General features: G+C 37.8%; 1 protein-coding gene across 2 annotated transcripts in view; it reads left to right on the forward strand.

The window, feature by feature from the left end:
• Positions 1 to 993: 993 nt before the first annotated feature.
• Positions 994 to 26,927, forward strand: part of sec63 (SEC63 homolog, protein translocation regulator) — a 29,970-nt gene continuing 4,036 nt past the window's right edge. The window contains exons 1-20 of one of the 2 annotated variants that reach the window (XM_018094318.2): positions 1,233 to 1,302; positions 8,387 to 8,489; positions 8,807 to 8,906; positions 9,667 to 9,781; positions 11,580 to 11,692; positions 13,830 to 13,891; positions 14,247 to 14,305; positions 14,969 to 15,019; positions 17,612 to 17,720; positions 18,508 to 18,602; positions 18,678 to 18,810; positions 18,939 to 19,031; positions 19,166 to 19,320; positions 21,071 to 21,218; positions 22,659 to 22,741; positions 23,395 to 23,454; positions 23,988 to 24,155; positions 24,461 to 24,610; positions 26,502 to 26,603; positions 26,738 to 26,836. In XM_018094318.2, the coding sequence (XP_017949807.1) occupies positions 11,661 to 11,692; positions 13,830 to 13,891; positions 14,247 to 14,305; positions 14,969 to 15,019; positions 17,612 to 17,720; positions 18,508 to 18,602; positions 18,678 to 18,810; positions 18,939 to 19,031; positions 19,166 to 19,320; positions 21,071 to 21,218; positions 22,659 to 22,741; positions 23,395 to 23,454; positions 23,988 to 24,155; positions 24,461 to 24,610; positions 26,502 to 26,603; positions 26,738 to 26,836 (1,599 nt within the window). In that variant the 5' untranslated portion in view covers positions 1,233 to 1,302; positions 8,387 to 8,489; positions 8,807 to 8,906; positions 9,667 to 9,781; positions 11,580 to 11,660. Of the gene's footprint in view, positions 1,303 to 8,386; positions 8,490 to 8,806; positions 8,907 to 9,666; positions 9,782 to 11,579; positions 11,693 to 13,829; positions 13,892 to 14,246; positions 14,306 to 14,968; positions 15,020 to 17,611; positions 17,721 to 18,507; positions 18,603 to 18,677; positions 18,811 to 18,938; positions 19,032 to 19,165; positions 19,321 to 21,070; positions 21,219 to 22,658; positions 22,742 to 23,394; positions 23,455 to 23,987; positions 24,156 to 24,460; positions 24,611 to 26,501; positions 26,604 to 26,737; positions 26,837 to 26,927 lie in introns of both variants that reach the window. The other variant, XM_012963553.3, reaches the window with a different exon arrangement.

The raw sequence follows: 26,927 nt of genomic DNA on the forward strand, positions 1-26,927 counted from the left end.
CTGGGGGGGTACTGGAGGATGCTTCGGGGGCCCTGGGGGGAGCTGAAGGATGCTTTGGGGCCCTGGAGGATGTTGGGGGAGCTGAAGGATGCTTTGGGGGGGCAGGAGGACGCTGGGGCGGGGGACTGGAGGATGCTTGGAGGGCCCTGGAGGAAGCAGGAGGAAATGGGGGGAGCTGGAGGATACTGGCGGGGGAGCTGAAGGATGCGTGGGGGGAGCGGGCCATAGTATTTGGGGGAGGACCACCAATGTTTTAGGGGGCTCTGGGCTGGCTAGCAATGTTCTGGCACCAATGCAAAATGTAGCCCCTGGCCACAAATGTTTTAGGGGGTCCTGGCTACCAAAGACTCTGTATCGTTTGTATTGATGGGAGGGGTCAATGGGGGAGGGGCTATTGGGGGCATGGGAGGAGGGAGGGCCCAGAAAATTTTGTTGTGAGGAGCCCCGTGATTTCTGATGGCGGCTCTGTGTTTAGGTCTGGAGCCTTGGGCAGTGCCGGACATAAATACATCCCTGCCTGGGGCAGCTTTTCTGATGCTGCCCCTGCGCTTACTTGTTTGGCTTTGGAGTTGGTGGAGAGGAGAATGTTACAACTGCGCTCTCTGCGTTAGAAGAGGCTAAATTCTGATTTAAAAAATGGAATTTCGGCTTAGTTACTAGCAGCTTTTTTGCTTCCCCTGGTAACGTGTAGGCGCTGCTGCCCGAGGCAATATTCTCAACTTGTCTCATGGTAACAGTCCTTATCGCCCACTGTGACTTTTGACCACACAGAGCTCCTTAAGTTTTAGCGCAAAGACCACATTCTCAGTGAAAGACTAGTTACGTACTGTCATGAGATAATTGGTCACTGCTCTCAATACTTGTGTATGGCACAGTATAAAAAAAATCCCCCCTTCCGGACCTGTAATCGACATAAATAAAGTTTTTTTTATAAACTCTCGAAAACTCTTAGACGCTTTGTCTGTTTGATAAAGTTTATACAAAATAGATACACGTCTTCCATAGAGTTATCGCGAGAAATGACACGACGTGTGGGCGGAACCCCACTGGAAGTGGTGGGTGGGCCTTTGGCCGTGTAACGGCCCTCGGTAGGTCTGTGAACGGGTGAATCGGTGATCACTCCCTACAGGCTTCTCGGCATTGCGCCCCGCAGGGAGGTGCCGGGAAGTTGGTGAGACATGGCCGGGCAACAGTTTCAGTATGACGACAGTGGCAACACGTTCTTTTACTTCCTGACTTCCTTCGTAGGGCTTATCGTCATCCCGGCTACATATTACCTGTGGCCGCAGGACAAGAACTCTGGTGAGTGCCTAGCAGGTGGTACAATGGAATGTTCTGTGCTGACCCCGCGTCATAATTGCTGGCACTCTGTGGATGGAATATCTCATGTATTTGCTCAATTGCAGCTGCCCGGCAGCATCTGGTGCTGGTCCGAGGCTCTCGGGGGATGCCGGGAGTTACACAAGCGCGTCATCACTTCCTATTCCAAAGCAGCTGTCCTTTGGCCTCTATAGTCATCAAGTCATGGCAGCAGAAAATGTTAACTGTGCCACTATACAAAAAAAGTATTTACATTTTTATGTGTTTAGTTCAGCTGTTTAACAGTGGAACCAAGTTTAGCCCAATTGTTAAAGCAGCCTAGTGTTTTCCATTTCCTTTTCCATAGTAAAGGCACTGAAAGTCTTTAATAATAACTTTTTGGGGGCACCGGCTGTATGCTCCCTGTAATGGAGTTGGCATTTTCAGGGTAATTAAATATATAAACTACTGTGTCTGTTAATGAAGGGTATGATTATGCTGTTCCATGCTAGTACGATAGAGCGTTTATACATCCACCTAAGTATTCCTCAGCGACTGAGCTGCAGATAAAAAGTTGTACTGCACTGATGCAGAAGAGCTTACACTCCTAAATTAATCCGTAATGATAATGCAAAGTAAGACAAGCAGTTGGCAAGAGGCACTCTTGCTTTTAAACATGAAGAAATAAAGTTCGTATTTTAGCAGATTCCTTGAGTCCGAAGTGCTTGATGCCCTACTTTCAACTTTTGAGATTTTTCCCTTCAGCTGCGGGTTCGGGGCTTTGAGCACCCGGACCACTACTGGATGCCGGTGAGCACGTTGATTTCTCTGATCTAAAACCGCTTGGGAGATTGAACCTTGAACCTTAAGTGACAGGTTCGGGGTTTTGACACCCGAGCCCAATCTCATTATTTGGTATATACCTTACCTATATATTTTTATTCTTTTGTTAATTTGTGTACTTTTGTTTGTTAGTTTGTCATTTATTTACTTTATTGATTTAATTTAATTCAATTTTTTTCTTTTGAGAAATCCAATTGAGTTTTGCTCTTTGAGCGCTCTTTTCTTTTGGCAAGTTCCAGTATTCCAGCAGGTTCCAGTAAGGCTATTAGAACAAAGAATTCTTCACTGAAGTCACTGCAGGGGCAGAAACAATAGTGCATTACAATGAATGATTTTAGAGAGATGTTTAATGATAATAAATGGATTGACACAATATAATCTTCTGAAAATAACAAAAAATAATTCTTTCTATAAACATATGATGTTCATGAATCTTGGGGTTCTTTAGACTAATGTCACATGGGCAGATTCTGTCCTGTGTTTTTCTTCTGACAGAGATCATCTCTGACTGCTTTTTCCATGGCAGTCGCCATGGCTAATGAATGGATCTGTTTATGTATAGTCAACTATGTTTACAGGGTAACCCTTTTGAAATAAAAAATAACAAAAGTGGTATAAAGGTGATACCTTTATTGGCTAACTAAGATAATCATAGCAAGCTTTCAGAACATTTTAGTTCCTTTTTCAAGCTGAATACAATGAAGCTGGGGGGGGGGGGGGGGGCTGCAAGGGACAAACAGATACAAACAGATAAGGTACACATGTTGGTATTTCTGGCTAGGTGCAGGCAGTTCTTAAAGGACAATGAAAGGTTAATATAAATTAAAAGTAAGTCTAAAGGCATTATTTTTAAGTACTTACTGCATATCTAAATTCCCAGATCCCTGCTTGCTTCTCTGAGATATGGTGCTGGCAGCCTACAGCAGTGTGAAGACTACAGTGACATCACTGAAATCTCTCTGTCCTTCCTGTAGGCTGCCAGCGGCAGCCTTCCTATTCTCTGAGCATGTGTGTAACTTGATCCTGTCTCCTGTTCTGAGCTACACATGCCCACCAGCCAATCAGAAGCGGATCTGCCAGAGGGCAGGGGGGGAGGGAATGAAACGCATGTGCAGTATGAAGCAAGGAGGGAAAGGAAGGGAGAATACCTTTTTAGAGATGGCTGCCTGTTCTAGAAAATGTGAAGTAAGTGTGACTGAGTAAATATTTGATTAGGTGAGCCAAAAAAAAACAATTGGGGGACTATTGGGCAGTATGCTTTTTAAATTTTGACTTGCATTCTCCTTTAATCTATGTAATTTGCTATAAATCCAAGGCCCAGGTTCAGTCCTTTCTCCAGAGAGTTGAAAGTTTTCATTTATTTGTACTCCCATACCTTCCTTTCATTCTCTGTTTTGAAGTTTCCCTTAAGGACCAAGATTCTTAAATCATTTATGGAGTGGTGAGGGCTGTTAAAATGGTTCCCTACTGGTGTGTCCAGTTTTTTATTTGTTATGGTAAAGCGGTGGTGTGTATTCCTCTTTCTTGGGCTTTGGCCAGTCTCTCCTATATACAGTCCTCCTGTTGGGCACCTAGTGCACTGTATTAAGTACACCACGTTGGAGGAATAACAGTCGTACTGGCCATGGATGCTGTATTCCTCTAATGTGTCCGGAATCTGTATTTTGTCTGAATTACAGACGTGTGGGCAGGTTTTGCATTGTTTTTTGCCACGGGGATAGGTTCCATTTTTGTTGGGTTGTGTTAAGGCACTTCTTGTTATTAGTTTTTTTAGGTTTGGGGGCTGCCTGAATGCCAGAAGTGGTGGGTCTGGGAATATGTTTCGGAGCCTCTCATCCTTATGGAGTGTGCACTGTAGATCTTTAGCTATTTTTCTGAGGGTCTTTAGTTGGGGATTGTATGTGACTACTAGAGGAACCCTATTTGTTTCTGTTTTTTGTTTATATTGCAGAAGTTGACTTCTGGGAATTCTGGTGGCTGTATAGATGTTTTGATCCACAATCCTTGGGTTGTAGCCCCTGTTAATGAAGTCTGCTTTAAGTGTTTTTAGGTGGTGGTCCCTTTCAGTAGTGTCAGAACATACCCGATTATATCGTAGAGCCTGGCTGTAGATGATGGAGTGTTTGGTGTGGTCAGGGTGAAAGCTATCATACATTAGATAAGATGGTTTATCCGTTGGCTTTCGATATATGTTGGTTTGTAAATTATTCTCTCTGATCAGAATGGTTGTATCTAAAAAGTGAATGTGGGTATGGGAGTAGTTCAGCTTTAAATTGATAGTTCGGTGTAAGTCATGAAATTGTTTGTGAAATTGAATGAGGTCTTGTTCAGTACCGGTCCAGATTATGAATATGTCATCTATATAGCGGAGGTACGTCAGAGGCTTGGTGTTACAGGTAGAGAGAAAGTCCTCTTCTAGTTTTGCCATGAAAAGATTGGCATATTGGGGTGCAAAGCGTGTACCCATCTTCTGTAGATATATTTCCTGCCCGAATAGGAAGTGATTGTGTCTCAAGGTGAACTCAATCAGTTGTGTAACTGCATGAGATGGTAGGCCCTCCTTTTCCAGAAATTCTTTGCAGGCGGCTATACCATCTGTATGTGGAATGTTTGTATAGAGTGATTCCACATCCATTGTTGCCAACAGGGTGCCCTCTGGGAGTGGCCCTATACCTGCAAGTTTAAGCAGATCAGTTGTGTCTTGTAAGTAGCTTGGTGTACCCCTTACAACAGGTTTCAAGATCTGCTCAACCCAGCCTGATATGCCCTCTGTCAGAGTGCCAATCCCAGATACTATAGGTCGTCCAGGGTTACCTTCTTTGTGTATTTTAGTTCTTTCTTATAGGCCACTGTGGGGTCAGTATCTAGTTTAGTGTAGTGGTTTGGGTTCGATAGCTGTCTGTGAGCCTCCGTAATGTAGTCTGAAGTATTCATAATGACCACTGCACCCCCTTTGTCAGCTGGTTTGATGATAATGTCTTTGTTGTTTTTTAGGCGTTTAACAGCATTCCTTTCCTGGATACTCAGATTGTGGTTCTGTTTCTTTGCCTTGACCAGGATGGTTGATTTAACCTTGTCTCTAAAAGAATCTATATATTGATCCAGTTTGGGATTAAGGCCTGCAGGAGGTGTCCACTTGACTTTCTTTTTTGTAATTTGTTCCTGTTGCATGGAGGTGTCAGAACCTTTGTGTGGCCTTTCATGAAAGTATTCCTTAAGGCGCAGCTTTCTAAAGAATTCCTCCATGTCCTTGCAGAGTTCAATTTTATCCATTGTTCTTGTGGGACAGTATGTTAGCCCCTTTGAAAGTACTGTAATTTGCTCTTTAGTAGGAGTGTAGTCCGACAAATTCATAACACAGTGTTTTTGTGCATTGTCGGATCCGCATAGCGTTGCCTATGTAGTCTAAGCCGTTGCAGTTTTTTCTTTTTGTTAGTTACCAGTAGTGTTTGTAGCTTTTTGTAGTACAGCTGCAGTGCATGTTTAGTATGTTCAGTATCTGTACCTGTTAAAAGATCTCTGAGGAACTCGAAGCAGGTGTGCCGTACTTGTACCAAGATCCACATTCTTTGATTTGACCACTGTTCTGTGAAAGTTGTGGCAAATATGTGGATCATTACATGGTGGGTCCTACAAGAAATCATCTAGCTTTGTGCCTGGACATTTCCGTTTCTGGGTGTTTTTAAAAGACCAGGGATAGCAGAAGAAACATAACATTATGTCAGTATATGTAATTTACTTTAATAAGGTGAGTACAGCGACAGATTTTTAGTGTAGTTGAATATATTTTTTGTGTGCTTGTTTCTGTTGCCAGTTTAAGCGTCAGTTTATGAGTATATTCATATCTTACTTGGTATGTGGTTAAAATAAAGGAGGCAGTACTTCTTTAATTGGAAATATGAAACCAGTAAAATGTTGTTTTTGTATGTGCCTGAAAACAGTGTTTAATATTTAGATAACCAAAATAATCTAGGGGAGGGTTATGTAACATTTGAAAACATTTGAAGTGTTTTTAATCCAGTGTACATATGTCACTATGTCTACATCACTCTTGCAAAAATAAAAAATGTAATTCTCTATGGCTGACATTTCATCTAATCTTAGGCCTGTGCCTTAAGTCATGAGTCACAGTATATATGTCCTAGTCAGAATTTGCAGGTTAGAATAATGAAAGCAGTTAATACATGTGGTATTATGTGACTAAATGTTAGCTAAAGCATTATGTGGTTAATACAGTATGATTCATGCCTGCTATTTGTTGCAAGATGGTTGCAGATGCCTTACAATCTGGCTGGCTGTAAAAATGCAAGGCAGGCAAGACACGCAAGTGGTTTGACCCCTTGAATGCTTAATTGCATAGACCAGTTTCACATCCTGGTGGACAAGGCCCATGACACCCACTGTGTGTTTTGAAAGAAAATGTTTCAAAATATTCTCATGTTGCATTGCCACCAAATAATTTATCCTGTAGTTGCAACATGCTTCTTGCGGACCTCATACCTTGCTGCATATGCTTAATCCAGGACAGATTCCAGATGTTCTATGACCCTTTTTCTTCATTACAAAGATGTGTTCTTATGTACACTACATAGGTATTGTGTATCTAAACTAGACAAATTGGGAACAATGGAATTTCCTGAGTCTCAGATCTTTTAGTTATATGTTAGCATTGACTAACACATAGTTATGTCCATTCCTCAAATTTGAAGACCTTTGCCTCAGCATACAAACATTAGGTTTACATTATTGATTTTCTACTGAGAATAAAGCTGGCCATACATATGCAGATAAAATATACAAAGCTACTCTACACTTCTGCTGCTCTGAATATTTAGGCTGTCACCAAAATGAACAGTGGCCATACCATGTATGTCCCCTTTTCTGTTTAGTCAGTTGTACAGGGATGTCTGTTTAGGTATGTCTGGGCAGAGGTTGTGTTCAGCTGACCACATGACACAAGAACCACCTCAGACAAGGTTGTTTTTTTTGTTCATTCAAGTTTTTAACTCTTTTCAGCTCTTTCAGTCAAAAATGCTCTCTGTTGGCTGCCAATGAAAAGTAATAAAGTGAAAAATATTATAATTATTATATTTTGTATCCCAATTTTTCCTTGGTGTTTAAAATTCGTAGATGACAAGTGAGTGATTTAGCGCAATAATGCACTGGGGCCAGTGAATGGGTTCCTATATTTAAATTACTTTTGATTAAATGCTGTTGGTTTAAGGTTATTTCTTTGCAAAATAATGATTAAAAATACAAAATGAGGGCAGAGAGGAATGTTTGGGTGGGTGGTAAAACTAGAATTTGTTCTTTATAAAGCCAAAGAAAGTGCCCCCTTTCCTTCTTCACAGAACTGGAACAAGATTTTGTACCAGAATAGTGATTTAGTAAAATGTTAAATCAAGTTGTCAAGGATTCCAGCTTTTTCATGGAGGCAATAAAAGATATATAAAATGTTTTAAGACACCTGTAATCTAGTGATAAATGCCAGGCAGTGAGAACAAATTAACTAACAAAATTAAACAAAAGTAATTGCACTAGTCAGTTTGTTTTCCTTGAGGAAGATCACCATGGAGCGATCAAACCATTTGATTTTATTTAAATAGTTTGGACGTAATCCTGATGAGAGTGATGTTCTCTCCTGCTACTACAGAAATTTTTTTTTACCTAAGCTACATGGAAGATTTTGTAGCATGGTATCCGTATACTGGAAGATTTGCTCATTTTGCGAGGTCGCCAAGGGAATGGATCTTCTCCCGATATGCCCTAGGTCCAAGTGATCGAATTATAATGATGGTCATAGGCGTCGTTGGATCGGGGAAGACATCAACACGATTATGCGGTCCCCAATCCAACGGAAAATCAAACCTGCCTGATCTCTCCTAAATTTGCCCAGGTCTTGTCCAGGTATGCATGTCAGGGGTGCCCATACATGGGCAGATAAACTGCAGAATCGGTATAAAGGCCCCGAATCGGCAGCTGAAATCTGCCAATGTATGGGCTACAGCTGTGGTGTTCCTACAAAATCTCATGATGTTGCATGGGTCAGATAAAACCTGACCCACAAAATCTGATCAAAATCTTCCATGTAGTTAAGCCCTAAAACAGCTCCAACTCTCTGTTCACAGATCAAGGGTCACATTGACTAAAACTCTAACATTTCTCTCTTTTAAAATTTACTACATGAGAAAAGTTGCAAAGATCCTGAATTTTTTGACTCCGAAACCTCTGTTTCAAATTTTAGTGCTGAAAATGCGAATCGGGGAAAAAACTGACGGGTAGTAAATGGAAGGCATACCCTGACTGGTGTTGGAAGTTATGCAACTGATTGTCCCACCATCCCAACAGTAATATACTGTATACTGTGTTATATTATCAAATAAATATTATTGCATTTGCAATGAATTTATATCTATTAAAAGTACTATATTATCAATTTATAAAAAGGTTGATAAGCCATATTTGTCTGTTTATTGTTATTGCAAATGACTATAATTTCCTGTTTGAATAAGGTACATTACATTTTTGCAAGCAGTTTAGAGGGCGAATGTTTTTCTTTTATAGGTCACTAATATGAGCCAAGTTTTATCTCTCAATGTTGGTTATTGCTTGCTGCAGAAATCTAATTCAGTTATTTATTTAAGTTGTTTTTTCATTTTTATAGAGCAAATTCGGCTGAAAAACAAAAGACACGTCTATAGAAGTTGTCAGTGGTTCCAGCTAAAATTAGTAAAGCCACAGAGGAATGTAGTTCCCACCCTAAAGTAAGTTTTTGTTTGCAAATAATTTGTTTCCAGATGGTATTGATTTGTGCGCTTTACTGTGGACATGCTGATACAAGCCCATGTCATGCTAAAGGGCCTGTAACACCAAAAAATTTAGAGCATTTGTATGCATTTAAATATTATACACTGTTAAACTACACTGATAAAAAGTGTGCTGTATTTATAGGCACCAAGGGCCAGTGCCTAGGGTGGGAAGCTTTTGGGGGAGGCCCTCATGTGCCTATATATAAGATTTTTCTTTTTCTAACAAAAAAATAAAAAAAAAACCCCAGCCCCCACCACACAGTTCCTAAGGAAATATGCCAGTGGGGCTAGGGGTTTCCAGCACGGTGTGATGCCTGTCTTCAGAAGTGCCATTACCAAAAGTGACGCACACGGCAACATAGGGGATAGGACTAAGTCTGAAGGGCCTGAGTTGGCAGCTTTAAGTAGTGTGCATATGGCCTGCTCTACACAAAAAGATGGAGATCCTCTCTTATAGCGCAACAGAAGAATAAGTAAATTATTTCAGATTGCTGATCTGCTTGTTTAGCCAACTTATACAGCATGCAACCCATTATCTTGTAAGTCAACATATAGGATGACTTAAATCTTTGATTGTGTGTGGTCACATTTTACACCTTGTTCTTGATTTTGCCGTTCCTGCCCTCTATAGTATAGAGTACAGCCCTATACTGAACAGTACTCAGGTATTTAAACTTTTCAGGTTTTAATTGAATTACTTTATTTTTCCCAACAGGAAAATATTTTTGCTTCTGGGATGGGCGTTATTTATTTTTCTTGCCTATAAAGTTTCCAAAACTGACAGAGAATATCAGGAATACAACCCATATGAAGTGTTAGGTTTGGACCCAGTAAGTAATAAATTTCATGACAAAAGAGTTATGTTTGCATATCCATAAAATGGTTTATAAAGTAACACTGTCATCAGAATGCAAAATGTTTACTGTTGCTTGCATAGAAGAATCATTTTCCTGTTTCTCATATCCTAATTCCTGATTTTGTTATGAAAAAAAGCAGAAGCCTTGCCTGTCTTCAGCATTGCACATAGGGTCAATTCTTACCCAGCCAGCTCTGCCTGTATGCTTCAGGCATAGAGGCCGGGAAGTCATTTACTGTTATTGCACTCCTAATTCACCCTCCCTCCTCATGCTCTATAACGGGTAGCCTGTGCATGGGCATTAGGACCCCATTTTGGCACATACACAAGGTTTTGGGGTTATACAAAACTTCTCTTTAAGAGATACTGACATCAGCCATTAAACCTTTTTTTTTTACATCCATCATAACATTGTCTTTGCATGCTATTTATAATTTTTCCTTAAAGTGGTTGTTCAGCTTCAATTTTCAAATCTTATTAAACCACCAACAATGCTCTCAGAAAATCCATATTTCATAAAAAAATGAAAAGACCACTGTAAAAGCTACTTTTTTACCTTAAAAATTTGTCTTTCTTCTGTCTCTCTGATCATTTTTGACTGGATGGGAGTGGCCTGTTATGAACCTGGCACACTGAAATCTTCTTATATGCTTACATCATCATTTCCAGGCTTTGCCCTTACTTTTATCCTATTGGACCAATTTATTGGTTACTTGTGCACTCTGACCAGTTGCAAAAATTGAAAGGTTAATTGGTTCATTTTTTCCTTCCAATTGCATAGGCAAACAGACTCAGCATATCACAAATCTAACATACTGTGTTAACATACTAACATACTATGTTAGATTTGCAGCACTGTCACAGGCCCAGGAAGCAGTGTCAGACTGACAGGAGACGCAGCCAATAGGAGTCTGCTGCCAGTACTATGCATGACATCATATAAGAAAGTAAATAAGCAACTGTAATGTGTGCAGAAGTGAAGGATCAGCAGAGGGATGATTCTGAGATGAATATCTCTTCAGCTGCACAGTTTTTGTTAATAATGTATGTGGCAAAGATTGTTCTATTAATGTGAACTATTAGATTTGAGGATATTAGATAAAGGTGGAAAACCCCCTTTAAAAGTATTTCCACAATGATTTTACATTACCTATCTGATCTCCTATGAGGGGACTGCCATATTTTTGCAATAGTTTTCAATTCTGTTAGCATTAGAAGCTATAACGGACAGGTTAAGAAGGGGCAGTCATTCACAAAGCTCAAAAATCATGTCCAGGAACTAGCTAGATTAAAACTTACTGCAGCTAAATGACTATTTGCTCCGAACTGAAAGACACAATCCCCCCCCCCCCCCCCCCCCCCCCAGAACCCCACCAACAAAGATGACAATAGAACATACAGTTCAGGACATTTGTCGCATGGAATACCTTGCAGCCCTTCACTAGACCCCATTTCACCCTAGGCGGGGGAACAATCCAACCAACTGTAACCATGTAGATATAGGACTAATTTTGTTAGAGCTAACACCCTCTTTAATAGGATTAATTTTGATAGAGCAGTCCTTTAGGGCTCTGGCACACGGGGAGATTAGTCGCCCGCGGCAAAACTCCCTGTTCGCGGGCGACTAATCTCCCCGAGTTGCCTTCCCCTGCCATCCAACCGGCGAACATGTAAGTCGCCGGTGGGATGGCAGACGCAGCGGGGCGATTTCGGGAAAAACAGGTGCTGGCCTTAAGTCTTTTTTTACTAATGCAATGCTTTTATTTTGAAAGGGTGCAACTGTCTCAGAAATCAGGAAACAGTATCATCATCTGTCTCGAAAATTTCACCCCGATAAAGGAGGAGATGAAGTAATGTTTATGAGAATAGCCAAAGCTTATGCAGCGTAAGTAATGTAAACAGAGCTTCTGTGCAAACATCAAATGCTAAGATCCAGTCTGTGTGTGTGTAAACAAAGAAGTTATTAACGTTAATAAAATTTGGAAATTCTTTGTAATTTTTCTCGAAAACCTCTCTTCCACAAAATGTATATAGACCGATACAGATTGCTGCAGATAAATCACTCAGATAGAAATAGCTTTTTTATGGCATTATGGCATGTTTGTGCAATTTGTGTACTTTACTCACTGCTATTTACTTTGCAGGCAGTGATATGGTTTGGATGGTTTAGAGCAGTGATCCCCAACCTGTGGTTTGGGGGTAACATGTTGGTCACCAAGCCCTTGGATGTTGTTCCCAGTGCCCCCAAACCAGGTAGTTATTTTTGAATTCCTGACTTTGGGGGCAAGTTATGGTTGCATAAAAACAAGATTTGCTACCAAATAAAGCCTCCTGTAAGCTGTGCATAGAGACTCCCTAATAGCCAATCTTAGCCATTATTTGGCACCTCCATTAACTTTTATGGTGCTTGTGTTGCTCTCCAAGTTTTTTTTTTGAATGTGGCTCACAAGTAAGAAAGGCTGGGGACTCTGGCTTAGTGCAAAGCGCCACATCTGTCATTGCTCTTAATGTGACAAGAAATTCTACCTTCTTAAAATATGCCTAATGCCTTGCTCAGTTGATAATACATTTTGTGATTCTACACTAAACTTATATCTCTTATCGCACTTCCATTCTCCTTCGTAATATGATATTCACTAAAGGTTACCTGGGCTTCACTCACAACAAAGTACTAACTTGTTGCAAAATTTTTTTATAATTTGGCAGTCATGACATTTCCTTAGCATACACACATCACAAGGTTTTCCTTTTTCTGTCAAATCCAGGCCAATTTCATCCTGTATCTGCCATTTTTATAGCAGAAGAGAATACATGCTAAACCAGGGGTGCCCAGACTTTTTCGGACAGAGATCCACTTTGGCTCCTCCTCGCATACGTACGCAACGCAGCATACGTGCGCATATCTGATAAAAGCGCCGCATTTCCCGGGTTAGACGCGGTCCACCAGAAATCCACAGGGGATCGACTGGTGGACCATGATCAATGTTTTGGCCACCCCTGTGCTAAACCATTCCCCTTAAAAGGGATTCTGTCATGATTTTATGCTATAGTTTTTATTTCTAAATTACACTATACATTGCAAATAATTCATTCTACCATTTAAGATTTGATTCTTGAACCAATAAAAGTATTTTTCATTATCCTGATATTGCATGACAATGGTGCCTTGAGTACTTAAAGGTTTGTTTTTTTTTTTGTTTTTTTTTTATAAAAACAAAAGCATGTTTAGAATACCTTTTAAACGCCACAGAATGTAGAATCGCCTAGGTGTCTCTACCTCCTGTGTCCCCCAGTGTCAACCCCTGTAGTGTTCACCATCATAGCAGCTCAAAATTTCTACACTAACACACACTTTAATTTACACTTAAGTGCACACATTTTTTAGGGATTCATATTGTCAATTTGACACACATTTTTATTTTTTAAATGTTTTTTTTTATCCTAAAAAGTTAATGTGTGTTAATGATTTTTGTTGCATTTTTAGCTATTTTATTGCATTTTCAGTTCTGCGTAGCTGATGATTGCTTGTTTGTGACCATAAAACTTAATTGAAACTGTGAAACTATTGAAACTGCGATTTTAATGTCTTGGTTCCTTTGAAGTCATATTTTTACGAATTTACATACATTTTTCTTAATACGCTAACTTTAGCAAAGCAATTCAGTTTGGTGGTTTGTAGTAGAATGACAAATTCACCCATATTGGTCAGTAAGTGTTAGTACTTTACTTTCCAACATATCATTTCCTGTGGTAAACCTACTGTTTTCTTGGTCTTAATCTAAAGGTTTGTTTTTTTTTTAAACACCTATCCCTATGAAATTGCAACCCCCCCCCAGAGGTGCGGGCTAATAGTTGCAATATTTGTATGTTTATAGAAGATACATTAGAAGACATTGCATATTGTTAAAGCTCGTTATTTCTAGTTAAATGTTGCTTATGTGACATGTTCCACCAGGTATATTGGCTATATCAAACTAAATATATATTTTTATTAATTTTTTTTTTTTTTTTTTAAATGATAGTTTAACAGATGACGAGTCAAGAAAAAACTGGGAAGAGCACGGTAACCCAGATGGTCCACAAGGTAGTGTATTGTCATTTATTTTATTTATTGACCAAATTAAATTACATTCGTTGTTTCCTTTTCTTTAGCTACTTCTCTCTCGCTCCCTCTCCCTCTCACACATATATATATATACACACATACTGATTTGCACCCAGGTTGTAATCCCTATAAGTGTGTGCCTCAGCCTATATATATATATATATATATATATATATATATATATATATATATATATATATATATATATATATATATATATATATATATATATATATATATAGTGTGTGTTACATAAGATATTATCTATGTCTGTTTGACAATAGTATGCTCATTTAATTAGAAAATTATTGAATTTTTCACCTCTTTTCTATAGCTACAACGTTTGGTATAGCCCTACCAGCGTGGATTGTGGACCAGAAAAATTCTATGTTGGTAAGTGATTTGAAGTGCTATAAACAGGCAAAATAATACCATAGTAAAGTCATTCTGAATAATAAATACCCATAGAATCTGTTGTAAAACATACATAAAGCTGTTCTCAACAGATGCGCCAGCGCATTATATTCCTCTAATGTGGGAAAAAAATGTGCTTAGAAAACTTGTCCCCATCCATCAGTTTCACTTCCTGCTACCTCCTTTCCCAGGCTGTGCAGGGGAGCCGGCAGCACTCGGCACACTGTGCTGTAAGATAGGAACCAACCAGCAGCTAGGCTGACCTAATGAAGCCTGTCTTTGCTTTTGTAAATGCTGTGATTGGCTATCCCCCTTCTTCTGTCCTTTATGACATGCCCTCTTCCTATTTGAAACATTCACAGGGACCATAGCAGTTCAGTTTATTAAAGACATAATTTCTAGAAATATTGTTTTGGGCTTTGTTTCTTTATGAAGCCAAAAAAGGCAATTACTTTTTTTTTTTTTTTTGTAAGCTCAAACCTATTTACATGTTACTTGTGATATAGCAGTGGTATTATTAAATTATATATCCACATATGTTTTATGTTACTGGTTAGAGCTTTCCCCTTTATGTGTCTGTTGTGCTAAAATACTCAGCATGGTATCTTTATTTTTAATAGTTGTGTTATTTTGTATTTGTAGGTTTTACTTGTGTATGGATTAGCCTTCATGGTTATTCTACCTGTTGTTGTGGTAAGTAGTTGCTAATTTCCATGTATAATGTGGGAATTTGTATCCTAGAGTGGTGTCATTTAAGCTTTTACTTTGTAGCTGACCAAGTAGTCCCACTACACAGCTTTATAGGAGGCTGGTGGTAGTATTGGTACAGGATAACAATATCTGTCAGTCAGAGTTAAAGGTTTATTAAAAAATGTCTGTATATTGTAATTTCCTGGTAATTACAGGGATTAAAAACAAAAAGCAACCCTCACAGTCCAAGCACAACTTATTGGTAGCTTCAGCCTTCTCAACCAGCTTCAGGGAGGTTTCTGCCTCTTGACAGACAAACTTCTATCCCATTTTTGGTTCTAACCTTTTTTTTCCTCACGTAGCAGCAGGATCTTTATTTTGAGTGCCAGGCTTGGTATAAGGTTTGTGTGTCAGATTTGTGGCTGTAACCTTACAGTATAGGTATGGGGCGTGTTATCCAGAACACTTCGAACCTGGGGTTCTCGGGATAAGGGATCTTTCCATAGTTTGGATCTTAATACTTTCTCTACTAAAAGTAATTTAAACATTAAATGAAGTTAGAGGAAAAAGAAAATATGTTTTTTAAATTATTTGTTGGGAGATGGCCTACCCATTATGAGCTTTCTGGATATCAGATTTACAGATGATGGATCCCATACCTGTACAGGTATACGACCCATTATCCATAATGCTCGGGACCAAGGGTATTCCGAAAGGGGTCTTTCCATAATTTGGATCTCAATACCTCAATACCTAAGTCTACTAAAAAATCAATAAAACATTAAGTAAACTCAATAGGATTGTTTTGCATCCAATAAGGATTATTTATATCTTAGTTGGATCAATGACAAGGTACTGTTTTATTTCTAAATAGAAAAAGGAAATCAGTTTTAAAATTCGGAATTATTTGATTAAAATGGAGTCTGTGGGAGACAGGCTTTCCGTAATTCTGAGATTTCTGGATAACTGGTTTCGGGAAAAGGGGTCCGATGCCTGTACTATAATTTTGTCACATTAGACATTTAGAGAACACTGATCTGCTGCCTTCAGCACAGACTTACCATCCACCAGGCAGTTTAGTCAGTGTTTCTTTCCTGAGAGGAGTGTGCAGCTCCCAGGAACACCTGAATCCCAAACCTGACTATCTGACATAGAAGGATTCAGCTACCAGCCCAGCCAGCTCCTTGTCTGCTGTGTAGGTTCATTTTGAAAATGGTGCATTCTTTTTTCTGGTGTAAGGGTCACTTTCATATTAAATATTTTTTTTTTACCATTTTAAGCCTTCTTTGCTAAAAAAATATTTTTGTCTTGTATGACTAGCACTATTTAAGATATTTTGGGACTCTTAACATTTTTTTTGCTGAATGTCTCTAGCCAAGTAAGACATAATAGCAGTGTCTGCAATTTTTTAATGTTAAAAAAATAGAAAGGGTAGGATGGTTATGGTGGATGGATTAAAGATCAACTGTCTGACTGTCTACAGTTAGGGGAAAAACATTAACATAGAGAAAAGAAAGGTGTGATGTCTACATATTGTTTAAAGAAAAAACATACCCCCCTTTTAGGCACAAGCTCAGTAGAAAAGGCACCTAAACATTATCTAAACTTCCAAAAATACAATTTTTTTCCCGGGCAGACCTAATTCGTCAGATTAAATGGAAACCATTCTGCTCCGATTAGCCATTTCCCAACATAGGCTGACCATGTAATGCAGTCCCTCTTTCCATTGTGAAGTAATGGATTCTGGGACTTGAATCCCCTCTGATTTCCAGAGTTGTTGGTGCACAGGAACTTTGGAAAGCAGGGGCACTTCAAGTGCCATTTCACACTGGAGAAGAAGGGGTTGAATCACAATGTAAGGAGGTAAAAAGAGCTTATCCCTGCATGGTCTGTGTATTACAATATATATATATATATACATATATATATATATATATATATAGATATATCTATATATATCTATATATATATATATATATAGATATATAGATATATATAGATATATATATATAATATATATGTGTGTGTGTGTGTGTGTGTGTATATATTTCTGAAAGATCAGATTGTGTTTATGATCCTTTTATACATAAGCCCAACTGAATGATATCATGTAAGGCTCAGCTGCAACACAGCCCAGACCCATCAGTCTTGCTTAGTTTGCCCACATAGAGAATCTGGCATACTGAAACTAAACACAAAGTTAAAAAGTGTTTGGACTTTGCAAAAATCCTGTTTTGCTTATAGTGCAGCTAACATTGCCATAAGTTAAAATAGTTTTTGGCTGCTGGGGTCAGTGGCCCCTATTTTGAAAGCTGCAAAGAGTTAGAAGAAAAGGGCAAATAGATTAAAAACTATTAGAAATAAATAATGAAGAACAATTGAAAAGTTGCTTAGAATAGGCAATTTTATGACATACTAAAAGCTTACTTAAAGGTGAACCACCCCTTTAAATACTGCAATTTGACCTGTTTTGCTTTAAAAACTTTGAGTCCTTTTTTTAGGTGTGTCTAAAAAAAAAATACAGATGTATAGATATACAGTGTTTATGTGGCAAGCAAATGTTTGCATACTTTAACTTATTGCAATATTTTCTAGGGTTCTTGGTGGTACAAATCCATCCGCTACAGTGGAGACCAGATCCTTATTCGCACTACACAGATATATACCTATTTTGTATATAAAACCCGCAACATGGATATGAAACGTAAGTAATGAAGCTAGCAGAAGCACAAGTTATGAAATTTGCTCCCTAAAGTGGTTGTAGTGGCAGATTAGTTAGAAATGTAACAAGAAAGGTTTTGATGGCTTTTTAAGCAAGAGAGAAAATACAGGGTTAACTGTTTAAAATCTTCCATCCCCTTTACCAGTTTAGTTGCACATTTCTGCACTCTCTCCAGCTCATTAATATCCTTCTTAAGGACTGGAGCCCAAAACTGCACTGCATACTCAAGGTGAGGCCTTACGAGAGACCTATAAAGAGGCAAAATTATGTGGTTTTTTTTGCTACCAGGGCCATTGACTATCATTAGAAAGCTGGAAAGAGGAAAGCAAACTAAAAGAAAAATGAGGACCAACTGAAAAGTATAATATACTGAAAGTTAGAAACTTCATAGAAGAATCCGCTCCATTCACTCTGTCTATCTAAACCTCAGTCCCATTCACTTCTGGTGGCATCTCGGTATTGGAGTGCTGGTTCTACATGAACGATTCATATCAAGAAGCAAAAATGAGCCGCATCTCCAAATATGAGAGTAAGGACCGGGAAAGTCTGAAACGCACCAGGCAATGCTTAGCTGACCTTTGTATACAATTTTAATAGCCTAAATAAAGGATGACGTTTTAAGAGATATTTGGAGATGCGGCCCACTTTTTGCTTCTTTATACTACCAGTTTTTAGTCAACCACTCAAGACCAAAACAATGCTGAGAAAGTTTAAAAATTTTCTGTATGAGTTTTAGAAGTTTATTTAGCTTGAGTTCCTTTGTTTATAGGCCTAATCATGGTGTTGGCTGGGGCATCAGAATTTGATCCTCAGTACAATAAGGATGCTACAAGCCGGCCTGCTGATAATATACTGATACCACAGGTAAGGGATTCAATTATCTCGTCTTTCCTTTGCAGTTGTAAAGTAAGGATATTAATGGCCTTTTTTCTTTTAAAGCTTATAAGAGAGATTGGAAGCATCAATCTAAAAAAGAACGAACCTCCCCTGACTTGTCCGTATAGCCTCAAGACTAGAGTTCTGCTTCTGGCCCACCTTTCAAGAATGCAGATTCCTGAAACATTAAAAGATGGTAATTTTATGATTTTATTGAAAACAATAATGACCAGAATTACTCATTTTGTAGTTTAAAGAAGTTCATGGCTATTATAACTCACCATGGTAACCTTGTACATTGTGTTCTACTAATTGTGTTTACAGATCAGCAGTTTATGTTGAAGAAATGCCCTGCTTTACTCCAAGAAATGGTTAATGTAATTTGTCAGCTCATTATTATGGCTCGTAGTCGTGAAGGTAAGAATATATTAGATTTTGCATTTTACACATAAAACCAAAGCCACAACTGCTCTTTATAAATACTCACCCAAGTCCTAGGTATATAGATATGATAAGAAATACTGCTGACATCTATTTTTCTATATTTCAAGAAAGGGAGCTTAGGCCGCCTTCATTGTCCTCATTGGAGAACTGCATGAAGCTCTCTCAGATGACTGTACAAGGACTTCAACAGTTTAAATCTCCTCTGCTGCAACTACCATTCATTGAAGAAGACCATTTGAGAAGAGTGTCTAACCATAAGAAGGTACTGAACAGTTTGTAGGATTTAAATTTTATTTAAATCGCTGGGGGCTCCACATTCTGGTAATTTGAACAAAACATTTTAAAGCTAATGGCTGGTTGCAAAAAATGATCATTCACAACTTGTGGTGCTTCACATCATGTCAGTACTTGCTTTTAATGTCTTTTTAATTATTAGCATGAAGTTACAGTTAATATCGCATTGTCACAAACACTAGGAAACTTTTAAACCTTTACCATATCCTTAAAAGTTTTCTCTTCAGAAAAGTTTGTAAACTGAGTGAGTCATCTCTGTAGAATAGTACATACTTTATTTTTTATAGTTTACAAAGATTTCACACTGCTGTACTGTGCAATATTTGTTACATTCTGGTTAGATTCCAGTATTGGGGACAAACCCCTTCTTTTCACCACTGTGTCAATTAATGTGTGTCATCCATTGTGTGACACTAAAGGTAAGACCTACTAATACCATAGGTTATATGAAAAGACAGGCTTCAAGTCTTCACAAAGGGCTGCATGGCTCTAAACATGTTGTGATTGTTAAAGATTAATTGCAGCTAGTTTTTGCTTAAAACCTGTCTATCCACATAATCTGTGGTCTAGTTGGATGTGAGCTGCATTTAACAGTGCTCCTTATAAAACAGTGCATGTATCTTGGGAACATGGACCTAATTTCCTTATATATTCTTCTCCAGAGGTCCTTGTTTTTCTGCATAGTTAATATGAGAGAAATGGCAGAATAGATATAATTATTCCATGGTGGTCACTTTATTTGTTAATTGATTAGTTCTTAAAGGACAATGAAAGGTTAATATAAATTAAAAGTAAGTCTAAAGGCATTATTTTTAAGTACTTACTGCATATCTAAATTCCCAGATCCCTGCTTGCTTCTCTGAGATATGGTGCTGGCAGCCTACAGCAGTGTGAAGACTACAGTGACATCACTGAAATCTCTCTGTCCTTCCTGTAGGCTGCCAGCGGCAGCCTTCCTATTCTCTGAGCATGTGTGTAACTTGATCCTGTCTCCTGTTCTGAGCTACACATGCCCACCAGCCAATCAGAAGTGGATCTGGGGGAGGGGGGGGAGGGAATGTAACACATGTGCAGTATGAAGCAAGGAGGGAAAGGAAGGGAGAATACCTTTTTAGAGATGGCTGCCTGTTGTAGAAAATGTGAAGTAAGTGTGACTGTGTAAATATTTGATTAGGTGAGCCAAAAGTGTGGCGTTTTTACTAAACAATAGGAGGACTATTGGGCAGTATGCTTTTTAAATTTTGACTTGCATTCTCCTTTAAAGTGGTACTGACACCAGAAATAAAATCTTTTTTACATCTATCATAACATTGTCTTTGCATGAGCTTTATCATTTTGCCATAAAAGTATTTCCTGATGCTTTTCCATTCCTTATCTGATCCCCCATGTTCTTCTATAAGGGGGCTGCCATATTTGTGCAGCAGTATTCCGTTAGCATTAGAAGCTATAACTGACAGGCTGAGAAGGGACAGTCAGGTTGGCAAAACAGTCAGGTTTAGGGACTTCAAGCAACAATTACATACAAAACCAGCTCTAACAGTGAAAAAAGATAAACATGACCTATAGGTAACTTTTTATGTAGATTCATAATTTTAAAAGTCGTTTTTTCTTGTCAGTATCACTTTAAGAAAGAGCTTTTACCTCCTTTTAGCAAGGCTTGCATGTTTTTGTTCCATACTGGAGTGCATCACAGAAATAATAATCTTTTCCTGTGACAGTTTAAAATCAAGTCCATTCGAGATCTTGTCAGCATGAAGGAGTCTGATCGTCGCATCCTGTTTAATTTCTTAGAGGACAGTAATTATGAAGAGTTATTGGCTGTGCTTGGCAGCTTTCCACACATTAACATGGAAATAAAAACTCAGGGTAAGTAAAATACTTTTTCCGAACAGCATTTTCTGCTCCTTATATAACAGATAACAGGGGTCCTCTACCCAAAAACAGCAAGAACATTTTTCAGTAATTTCAGTAAGTTATTCGTAAATGTTCTTGTGTTTCCCTTTCTGTCTTCTGGGTCTGACTCTTGTAACAATGTAGCAAAAAGATATTTTTCCAGGTCTGTCAGTTAGCTTGGCTACATTTTCAGGAGTGAGAACCAGAAGAGAATAGTTTTTAATAGTATTTACTTATACAAATAACCACTAAAGATGTTAAATTACTGTATATTAGATGCACTGATTTACATTTTCTTTCATTACACATTATTTCATTTCCCCATAAATGTATTGTCTCCATTATATTTCTATCAGGGGTATTTCTCCATTCTTCTATACAAATGTTATATTATTTCCCCCCCCTAATAATAGGCTATGGGAGTGCAAAATAACTACTATGCCACACAGTGTATAATTGTGTTTTCTTTTAGTTATACCTTTGGGTGTAATGCATTTAGTTAGTATAAGCCAACTGAAACGTGTGCTTTTCAGTAAGAGATTGAAGCTGCACTCTGGGGGTTTATATTTTTTAGTTACATTTATAAATGGTATCATATACTTGAAAAAATGGTTTGTATGTATTTTTATTCTTTAATAAACACATTGCAGAAGCTGTAATATTCTAAATGCAAGGAAAATGTGGTGTACCTTTACATTTTAGTAACCCTTACCCTTAATATAAGCATGCTTTCAAAACTGTCTGTATGTTTACTGTATATTAACCAGTTATGACTGAAATAAAACTGGCTATGAGATCCATTATCTAAAAACCCAAATATCCTGAAAGCTCCAAACTGTGGGAAGGCCATCTCCCATAGACTCAATTTTAATCAAATCATTAAAATTTTGAAAAATGTTTCCTTTTTTTCTGTAATAATAAAACAGTATCTTGTATTTGATCACTGCTTAAGATATAATTTATCTTTATTGGAGAAAAAAACAATCCTATTGGGTTTAATCAATTTTAAATTTATTTTTAGTAGACTTAAGGTATGGAGATCTAAATTACAGACCCCTTATCCAGAAAACACCACGTCCCAAGAATTCTGGATTACAGGTTCCCATACCTGTATTTACAGAAGCAGCTGCCTTGGGTACTGAGAGCTGAAGGTTCGAGGTCCTGTCCCTACTCCTATATTGTTGGCTATTTTTTTTGCTTGTTCTTATAATTGCCCTGAGAAGTAATTTTCAGTTTAAGGGTTAATATAACAGACAGTTATTAGTGCACTTTTACATAGTGCATAATGGTTCATACCTCTTTTAGGTGTCAGTCACTTTAAGTAATTTCCTACTATTTCCAAGAAGTTAAGGTTAATTATATAATAATTACTACCATTTACTTCCAGTTTCTCAATCTTCTATTTTGTTTCAGTTCTAGATGATGAGGACAGTAATAATATCACAGTGGGTTCCCTTGTCACTGTTTTAGTGGTGTTAAAAAGGCAGACAATGGCTGTAAGTATAATATATATTTATATACTTTAGTACCAGTTATCTGTTATCAGTAAGCCTGCATGAATTTAGTTGTGTTCTGTATTATGTACAAAGGTGTACACATTTATTTGAATGTTATAAGTCTAACACAATGTTTTAGCATGGACAGAGAATAGAAATGATTGACATTGTATTAAGTGACAGTCATTTTAAGTACAATATTAATAGTACCAAAATATGTTTTCAGCCTCTGTAAAAACTAGAAAAGGTCTATGTATTATTGTGAAAAGTTGGTTACACTTATCAGTCTGTTTAAATTTTTCCCTGCTAAAATGACCAGAACACCAAGTAATAAAATGGTTTTGTATATATTTAATGCCAAATAAACTTTTACCCTGATATTAAATTGCATGTCTAATTCAGAAGCTTCTAACATAGAAATATACTTCTTACTATAAATTGATCCATCTATACAGGGAAATTCTATTCAAGGGTGTAGAGGATTTATACTTCTCTAACAAAAAATTATTTTAAATGATGACTCTTTGTGGCATAGGGCAGCTATATTTGATACAATCTTGATATCAATCTTGATACAATCTTGATATTACAGTTTGGCTTGCACATTGCTGAATAAATTACATGTATGCTGTTTTATATTTTATAAAACATAGGAGGTGTTTGAGAAAGAACAGTCAACTTGCTCTGCAGAAGATCAGCCTGTGGATGAAAATGTAAGAAATATATTTAAATATATATATTCATGTTTGTTTGAGAAGTAATGCATATTTTACTCTGGTCATGGTTACAGATGCCACCTTTTCTTAAAGTATCAGTAAACTAACATTTGAACTGGCTAAGCCTTTAAAATAACAATTGGTAACTCTCACTACATTGCTAATTTCAAAATGATTCCAGCAAATTGTGAAACTGTACATGTTATAAAAAAAGTAAAATCCCTATGTTTTTTGCCCCAAAGTTACTGGCCAAAAAGATTTTAAATGTCAAAATATTTGTAAAGCGCTAATTCTGTGGTGCTCAATAATGAATTATATTCATTTCAGTGGGTTTTACATTTTCAAGATTACATAGCAAATCCAAGTGATTTATCACTTCTAGATGCTTTATATAATGACCTGCATAAATGGAAATCTTCATAGGCACACTACTCTAATGTATTTACATTAAGTAGGCAGATGTTAATTAGGAATATTCTGTTCATGGTTTTTTGTTTTTTTTTTTTTATTTTTATTTATAAACAATCCAGCAGGTGGAGGGTGGTAAAACGAAAAAGGGATGGCAACAAAAAAATAAAACTGCCAAAAAGTCTTCCAAATCGAAGAAAAAAAAGCCACCAAAAAAGAAACCAGCAGCTCAACCTTTACCCCAGCAAAAGCAAATCAAACAAAAGCAAGCAAATGGAGCTGTTTTAAACGTAAGTGATGTAAGAAGCTGTTTATCCTTTTTTCCATTGGTTGCATAGCTCATCATGCATCCAGTTCAAATTAAAATTTGTTAATTATATTAATTGGGGTTAGAAGATACAGTAATATCCATAACAGGGGTGCTCTTACATATTGAAATCCTGTAGCCCCCTGTTGCAAGCCATCAGAGCTGCAAAGAGTCTTCAACTAGGATCCCCAAAAACTGGGCCTATAAGAAAATATTCCTAAATTATTAAAGAAAACAGTATTCTTTAACAGCTGAAAGAGTAAATTTGTGATTTTATTTCTTTCTAAGGATGTCACTGTAAAAGATGATGAAGAGGAGGCTTCTGATAAAGGCAGCGACTCTGAAGATGAAGATCAGAACCGGGATTCTCAAAGTGAAGGAAGTGATAAAGATTCAGACAGAGAGACAGATGAGAAACATGGAAAAGATGATGAAGCTGTAAGCTATGTTTCTATGATGTGTATAAGTAATAAAATAAGTTGGAACGCTTGTTAATTGAAACTGTACCAGACAATACCAATGCACAAGTCCTCCTTGTAATGGACTCCTGCGAAAGTAGTGGTCACAACAAGGTAGGGGTGGGGGGGTTGCACTGGTAATCTAATCATGAATCTTTCAAGGACCAAACATGGAGTAGCTTAAGGCTATTGTCTCACAGAGAGATTAGTTGCTGCGATTTTTATAAAGTGAGTTCCAGTGACAAGTCTCTAAATAGAGAAGAATATAAATCGCCAGTACCTAAACTAACAATACTACTTTAAATCACTTATTGCTCTGAATCGCTATGGAAATGGAATTGCTGAAAGTAAAACCCACTAAGCGGGATGTCACTGTGATTTCCCCATTGCACTGAATGTAATTTCTAATTGTGGTTGTGGAATATAACATCTGGATTTGAGGAAAATAGAATCACTCCATTGTTGAAATCTCTAGTAATCGCTTGTTAGGAAAAGACGTGCAATTTGTCGCTGAAACTAGCTTTTTAAAAATCGCAGCAACTAATCTCTCCGTGGGACATTAGCCTAAGGGCAGTGGCACACTAGGAGATTTGTCGCCCGCGATAAATATTTGCAATTGTGGGCGACTAATCTCCCCAACATGCCATCCCACTGGCAACGAGTATTGCATCATATACATTCTTGCCTGTGGTATGGCATGTTGGAGAGATTAGTCACCCTCAATAGCGAAGATTTATCACAGGCAACTGATCTCCTCGTGTGCCACTGCCCTTAGTTTCTCTGCATTGTTTAGTTAAAAAATATGTGATTAAAACAGGAAAAATCTGCATTCATAATGAACAAGGGCCCCCCATTATAACAAGACTAAAGATAGCCTCATAAAGCATTTACGTTTGCCACCAAATCGCACCCTAATGGTAGTTTTATCTCGTATAACAAGACTCATTAATAAGGTTCTTAAGCAAAAGGGATACTTTATTTGTATGGCGAAAAATAAGAAGCCTTTTAGCAATAAAGACAATGGCTGATATGTATTACAGAAAAACTTCATATGAAGATCTACACACCAAAGATACATATAGACAATTTGTTTGCATCTTGGATAAAATTTGAGCAGAGTTTATCTCTTAAGGTGGCCATACATGGGCCGATTGTTGTTGCCGATATCGGTCCTTTAGACCAATTCAGCAGCTTAACTGTCCGTGTATGGGCACGAACGACAGGCCTGCCCAACCAACATCTGGCCTGAAATCAGCCAGATCTCGATCACAGGTTTGATTTTTCCATCACATTTTGGACCGCACTTGTTGATGCAGTCCATGAACCAACAGTGCCTATACCCGCCATTGTAATTCAATCATTTGGCCCCAGGTTCAAATGACCGAATTAGCCCAATATTGCTCACCTGTAGGTGGGAGAAGATAGCCAAGTGATTGCCAGAATCTGTTGGGTGCTACAGGTGTTTCGCCTACCATTGTTTTCCCACCCTTCCAGTTCTGATGATAAAGCATCTGTAACTCATATCCTTCTTCTTCTTTTTTTTTTATACAGTTCTATTTTGTAGCTTGATTCCCAGAACTGCACCCTCATACTAAAATATGTGATCTTAATAGTGCTTTATACATAGAGTAATGCTTCTGCTTTTTTTATGGCTGCCGCCTGACACTACATTTTGTACTATTACCTTCTGTATTTGCTCCCTTTTGTATTGCTCAGGTGGTTTGTTAAGTAGTGCATAAGTGCCAGAGGATCACTGGTCTTGGTTAGGATGGAATTGACTAGAATCACTGGTTGATTTAATGATCTTTAAATCACTATGCAAATTTGATTTTTAATAAAGCAGCTTATTGATGAAAATCTATTTTATATAGGAATGGCAAGAGTTGCAGCAAAGTATACAGCGTAAAGATCGGGCACTCCTGGAAACCAAATCAAAGATAACTCATTCCGTCTACAGTCTTTATTTTCCAGAGGTAAATTTTATGTTCACAGATTTCAGATACTCTGTTCCAATTTATATAAAGCACAAACAGCTAATTAAACATTAACAGGTTTACTATGTCAGTGATTTTTATGTGTCTGTATTAACAATTTGTTTCTTTTGTAGGAAAAGCAGGAGTGGTGGTGGATTTATATTGCAGATAGAAAAGACCAAACATTAATATCTATGCCCTATCATTTGTGTACACTTAAGGATCAAGAAGAGGTGATGTTATTTATTCTTTTAATTATTTTAACTTAACAGTTAGGATGAGGGCAGTCAACTTACTTGCACTAAAGCTTCACTAATGAACGGA

The sequence above is a fragment of the Xenopus tropicalis genome, chromosome 5 (assembly GCF_000004195.4).
Source record: "Xenopus tropicalis strain Nigerian chromosome 5, UCB_Xtro_10.0, whole genome shotgun sequence".
NCBI classification, from domain to species: Eukaryota; Metazoa; Chordata; class Amphibia; order Anura; family Pipidae; genus Xenopus; species Xenopus tropicalis.